Source organism: Coenobita brevimanus, chromosome 39, assembly GCF_032717465.1.
Source record: "Coenobita brevimanus isolate Jiangsu-jjx chromosome 39, ASM3271746v2, whole genome shotgun sequence".
NCBI classification, from domain to species: domain Eukaryota; kingdom Metazoa; phylum Arthropoda; class Malacostraca; order Decapoda; family Coenobitidae; genus Coenobita; species Coenobita brevimanus.
In genome coordinates, this window is record NC_136992.1 from 24,486,544 (window position 1) to 24,492,533 (window position 5,990).

The 5,990-nt window shown below is 51.7% G+C and overlaps 1 protein-coding gene across 1 annotated transcript; it reads right to left on the reverse strand.

Moving 5' to 3' along the window:
* Positions 1-352: 352 nt before the first annotated feature.
* LOC145396821 (uncharacterized) lies at positions 353-4,734 on the reverse strand. The gene is made up of 4 exons (XM_080270107.1): positions 4,562-4,734; positions 3,276-3,372; positions 2,587-2,826; positions 353-565 (listed from the first exon to the last, which is right to left on the reverse strand). Exons 1-4 carry the CDS (start codon positions 4,732-4,734, stop codon positions 353-355), a joined length of 723 nt encoding a protein of 240 aa, XP_080126233.1.
* Between the last annotated feature and the right edge of the window lie 1,256 nt (positions 4,735-5,990).

Consider the following 5,990-nt stretch of genomic DNA (forward strand, 5'->3'; position numbering starts at 1 on the left):
TTGGTGGAGTTTGGCGAATAGATGGGGCAGAATCCAGGGGGGGGGGGGGTCCTTGCTGCGCCACTGTTGGAGGAGTTCCAGCTCGCGTCGAATCGTGCAGATGGGCAGGCACGAGAGTGCGTCGGCGTCAGTGTGGAGCTTGCCAGGGCTGTAGGAGATATCGTAGTTGAATTCCTCCAGTGTCTCCCTCCATCTAATGAGTTGGCCATTATGGCTGTCAGACTGTCATAACCATTGGAGCAACTGGTGGTCTGTGATGATTGTAACATTGGTTCCAGATAGGTAGGCCTGGAAATGCTCCAAGGCCCAGACGATTCCCAGGCACACTTTGTGGTAGCAGAGTTTTTTCGGCCTAGTTAAGGGTGTGGCTGGCACAGGCGATGATGTGCTTTCGTTCTTCCTGGACTTGCGTGAGGACAGCGCCAACCACAATCAGAGAGACATCGGTGTATAATCGGAAGGGTAGGGTGTAGTCGGGGAAGGCGATGACGGGGGCAGTTATGTGTTTATTCTTAAGTTCTTGAAAAGCAGCACTTCGCTTGTCGGTCCAGGTAAAGAGCTCTCCCTTCCGGGTCAATTAGATCTGGTGAAGTCTCTAATTATTAGAGACTTCACCAGATCCTGTTTCAGAAATCTGCCACTAGGTTCGCTTCCATCGCCCATCTCTGATGCGGGGTAGGCACTGGAAAAGTAGCCAGTGCTTAATTTCTTTTTAATTTTGTCACAAAATAAAACACCTCAAATCATATTTGACTCATCAAATTACCCAGATGGCATGATATGCTACAAAGAAATTACAATATGGGAGCCCTTTGATTATATATAATGTAAGTGTTATTTTGTAAACTCTGCTTTCGTCAGTTTACTCATCTCTGTAAGCATAACATAGAGACAAAACCTAGGCAATTTTACTAGAACCATCCATAAAGCTAGATAAGAGTGATTAAAATATTTGTCATTCGCTACCATCCACAAAAGAAAATAGATGTGTATCTTCATATTTAGCAACACCTTTCGATATGCCGCCCTGCCTGACGTATGACTTTTCCTAACAATACGGACCTGTTGGACGTCTTGGTCATCTTAGTAACCAAAGTCTAACACAAATAATTCTTTTAAATGTTTCCCTGGCTCCACTGCGCAGTTTAGTAAGTTTAAACTTCAATTCCTCGTACTTTGTTATGATTATAGTGTCGTACTGCACTGCCGTTTGTTTGGGTAAATAATTGGCTGACTCACCAACTAAGCAATCGTTCAGTACATTATTTTCAGTGGAACTGCTTACTGTAATGCTAGGTGTTTAAGGCTCGACTTCTCGTTCTTAGAACACCTAACGTGTAGCGGGGTCCTCTTTCGAGACCGGGGCTTAGGACAAATAAGAGAGAGGCAGGACACAAAAACTCCAGGCAATAACCTTTACATGTATTACCCAGTCAGACAAGGGACAACAGCAGATGTTACAACACAATATTTGGTCAATTACAAACAGTTATAACTAGGTACTCAGTATCTCACAGGATATTATGGTAGTATGCACTTGAAATAACACTCGAGGCGTAGTGTACAGAATTAGTACAGTCCAGGGTCTCCGTGCACGTGGAGTTAAAGATGAGGCTCACTAGGGGAGGGTGTGAGGCACTGGGGTCTAATTGTATATATGGTAGTATGAGGCGGAGGTTATTGATAGCACATTCAACTTATTATTTTCTGAGAGCAAAGGGTTTTTGGTTAATTATCATAATACGGTCAAAGGTCTCTGCGCACGTGGAGGAGTTGGAGATGAGGCTCACTAGGGGAGGGTGTAAGGCACTGGGGTCTAATTGTATTTATGGTAATATGAGATGGAGGTTATTGGTAGCGTGTTCGATTTATTATTTTCTAAGAGCAAGGGATATTTGGGTAAATTACTAATACGAACTCCACGGCTTGGGTGTTTCACTGATTATAATAGGTGTCACACATGAGTCTTATTCACTATCACTTGGATTCTACATGGGTTATTCACTTTTCCGCCCTGTCGTATATTAGACCATTATTCAAACTTCACGTAAACACTTAGCCTGGTGCTAGGAATGCACTCTATTGTCTCATCACTGTTACACTGTACTCAGGGTGCAATCACTGTCTCATAAGTCACTGGACGGCGGGTGCGGCTAGGAGACACGCCGGCGACAGTTCAGCCGGGACAGGGGCACCTCCAGGGGAGATCGTGCCGAAAGGGCAAGGGACGACACGCAGGGGCGTCTTCTCTCGTCCGGGGCTGCAGGTGGCGAAGGGGCCCGTGCTTTCCGGGCTAGGAACAGGAGTATGGCCCTCAGGACTGGGGCCGAACAATTCCCTGAACCTCTCGGTCAGGTCTCGGCCAGCGGTAGAGGTCCACCGTCGGGGCGTAGGGAGGTCCCGCCGGGGCGTTCTGGGGAGGGCCTGGAGCTCCCGAGGGCTGCGGTCCCCAGAGCCAGGCGATCCTGTCAGGGAGAGGCTGCGGCACCAGTCTGCGTCAGGATCCGTCATGTGGGTTTTCTCCAGGGCCAGGCGTAGGGAGCAGAGGGCGGGGGAGGCGATAGGGCCTCTCCAGTACACTCCTACGTCCACTGCGTCGGGGGTCAGGATACTCATCTCACGCTGGGGCGGTGTGGCTGCTCTCGACTGCTTCCGGCCGTGGGGCCCGGCTACTGGCCGTGGCTTCCCAGGGGCGCGACCATAAGGCGCTGAGGCCTGGCTACTGGCCATGGCCTGAGAGGGGGAATAGTCACCAGCGCACTTTGGGACACCTTCGGAGCGTCTACCGGCTGTCTGACAAAGGCTGGAGCGGCTGCAGGCGGACTCCTGCAGGGGGTGTGGAGCGGCTACAGGCTGACTCGAGGGCAACACCTTCAGAGCAGCTACCGGCCATCTGACGAAGGCGGGAGCGACTACAGGCCATCTCCTTCAGCTAGTACGAGGAGTGGCTACAGCCCAACTCAGGGGCAACACCTTCGAAGCAGCTACTGGCTGTCTGATGAAGATGGGAGTAGCTATAGGCCGACTCCTGCAGGAAGAGTGTGGAGCGGCTACAGGTCGACTCAGGCAACGCCTTCGGAGTGGCTACCGGCCATCTGACGAAGGTGGGAGCGGCAATAGGCTGACTCCTGTAGGAGGGGGGTGGAGCGGCTACAGGCCGACTCAGGAGCAACGCCTTCGGAGTGGCAACCGGCCGTCTGACGAAGGTGGGAGCGGCTACAGGCCGACTCCTTCAGGAGAGGATGTGGAGCGACTACAGGCCGTCTCCTGTTTACCCTCAGGTCAGCTACTGGCCGATTCCTTAGCAAGGAGAGGGCGGCTACCGGCCGTCCCAAGTTAGAAGACACTTTCAGAGAGGCTACTGGCACACTCCTGTAGAAGGCGGGAGTGATTACAGGCCAACTTCTTAGGGGCGCTGGTCGGAGCTGGACAGACAGCTCCACCCCGAGATGGATTGGTGGAACCTCGCCTGGAAGGTAGTGCAGGATTCCTGCTATGGTGATGGCAGGAGGGCTCTGAGTCATGGGGTGTACAGCCCAGGCTGACTTGTGCCATTATCGCACCAAGACTTGGTGTGCTGCTGCTGCTCCTCCGTGGGGTCCTTGTGGGGGTGTTGGGGAGTTTCCGGGGACACTATGCTGAATCCCTGGTGGAGGTAATTGGGCATTCCCAGGGACACTATGCTGTATTTCACTTACTACTTTAAAGCATGCTAAAACACACATCAGAAGTCCTGAAGGTAATCTCCTTTTACTAACTTCACACGATTTATTCAAATATATGTAAATAGACAGCCCACTATTTTAGTCCCCAAGCTGAGATTCTCTGAAAGCCTGGTTATTCTTTCTTTACAGGTATATGTACTGTATATGCACTTGATTGAATAGGAAATAATATTCCTATAAATAGCAGTATTATTATAAATTTAGTATTAGGTACAATTTCAGAGGTCTTTAAAACCCCACAAAAATATTTAATCGAGGCTGGGTGACGCTAGACCACCTGGTGGCAGACCGCTGAAATAGGTTTGGTGAAGCCTCTAATTCGTGGAGGGATTTGGTGGTAGTGGCGAACACTTTTACGACTTGTCGATAGTACAAGGTAAGCCCCAGGAAGGCTCGGACCTCATGGACGTCTCATGGCAGGGGAGCTTCACGATGGCACGGAGTTTGTTGGGGTTGGGTGAGAATCCATCTTTCAAGACGATATGCCCCAGGAAAGCAAGGATGCATTTGGAAAGCAGGAGCTTGAGGCCTGCCTGGCGGATGCATTGAAAAACTTTCCTGAGGCGTTGATGGTGATCGGCCTATGTCTTGCTAAAAATGATGATGTCGTCCAGGTATGCCAGACAGATTTCCCAGGTGAGGCCACTCAGTACTGACTCCATCAATCGGGAGAAGGTGGAGGGGGCATTGGAGAGTCTGAATGGCAGGACGTTGAATTCGTAATGCTTTCCATTTTACTTGTGGAAAACACTGTCTTCCCTCTGTCACCGGGGTGTATGGGGACCTGCCAATATCCTGATTGAAGATCCAGGGTAGAAAACCAGGAGGCACCGTACAGGGAGTCGAGGGAGTTGTCAATCCTGGGAAGTGGGGTGGCATCCTTGATGGTAACGTCGTTGAGGTGGCTGTAATTCACGCAGAATCGCATGGTACTGTCCTTCTTTTTGACGAGGACAACTGGAGAGGACCAGGGGCTGGTAGAGGGTGAAACAACGCCAGCATTGAGCATTTCTTGGACCTGCCAGTCTTCCTCTGCTCGTTGTTTCTGGTCTTTCTATCGGGATGGTTGGCGAATAGGCAGTCCTGTGGTGTGTATTTCGTATGCCAGGTAAGTAGTGCGGCTGATGTCCGTAAGTCCTGATGCAAAGAGGTCCTGGAAGTCCAGGAGAAGATGGCGGAGAGTGTCGGCTTGGTGGGGTGAGAGATGCTCGGGTATGGGGGGAAATGTGGTGAGGGAGGAAGGGATGGTGGTGATGCATGGCTCTGCCTCTTCCATGTCTCCTACCACAAGCCCTTTAGGTAGCGTGAGGGGTCGTGGTGGTGTTGGTGATTCTGACCTCCGCAATGTGAGGGGAGAGGAAGGTGGGGAACAGGAGGGAGGCCAAGAGAGCTCTAGGCGGCAGATCTGGGGAGAATAGGACGGATGTCCCAGTAGGCCTGTTCACTGGCAGCCATGCTTCGTGACAAGGGGGAATTGTGATGGTGGAGGTGGTAGTAGTTGAGAAGGTGAGGCGAGCTGGGGGGATGGGGAGGGGGTCGGGGGAGAGGGATAGGTGGGTGGTGCGCGGTGCTGGGGAGAGGCAGGGGAGGGTTTGCAGGTGCACAGGGGTTGTGAGGGATCGGGGGAGGGGACTGGTGGCTCCTGAAACTGGAGTTGCTGCTTGCGGCAGTTGATGGTCGTTCACAGTTTCTGTAGGAGGTTCAGTCCCAGATATCCATCATAGGTGCGACAGGCTGAGTCAAGAACGATGAATTTACATTGGGTGGAGATTTCTGGTGAGTGTCGGTGCGTAAGGCCCAGGTTCCCCCACGGATGGGTAGGGGGCCATCCCCAAGTCTGCGAGATGAGTTGACGTAGCGAAAACGGGCCAAACGCCAATTTATGACGGGAGTAAAAGTGACTGTAGAGGCACGATCTGGCTGCTCCCTTATCAACCAGAAGCCTCGCTTTAACCCTGTTCAGTCTCATCTTATAGACTGGGGGGCAATATTTCTGAGAGGTGGCCCCCGCCACGTGAGGTGTGGGGGCAGGCCTAAAAATCCAGTTGTTGTGGAATCTCATCTTACTCCGGCTCCGTTTCCCCGGGATCGGTGTCTCCAACTGATGCGGTGTCGTCCTCGGGGCCCTTGTTCTCCAAAGATGATACTTTGCTTCTACCTGGGTAGTTTGCGATAGGCTGCTGAGTTGCTCCCGGATGTCGTGGAGTGGACACCGTGGCTGCACGCGGATGGGTTGATTGTAATTAGGTTCTGGTTCTCCTTGTA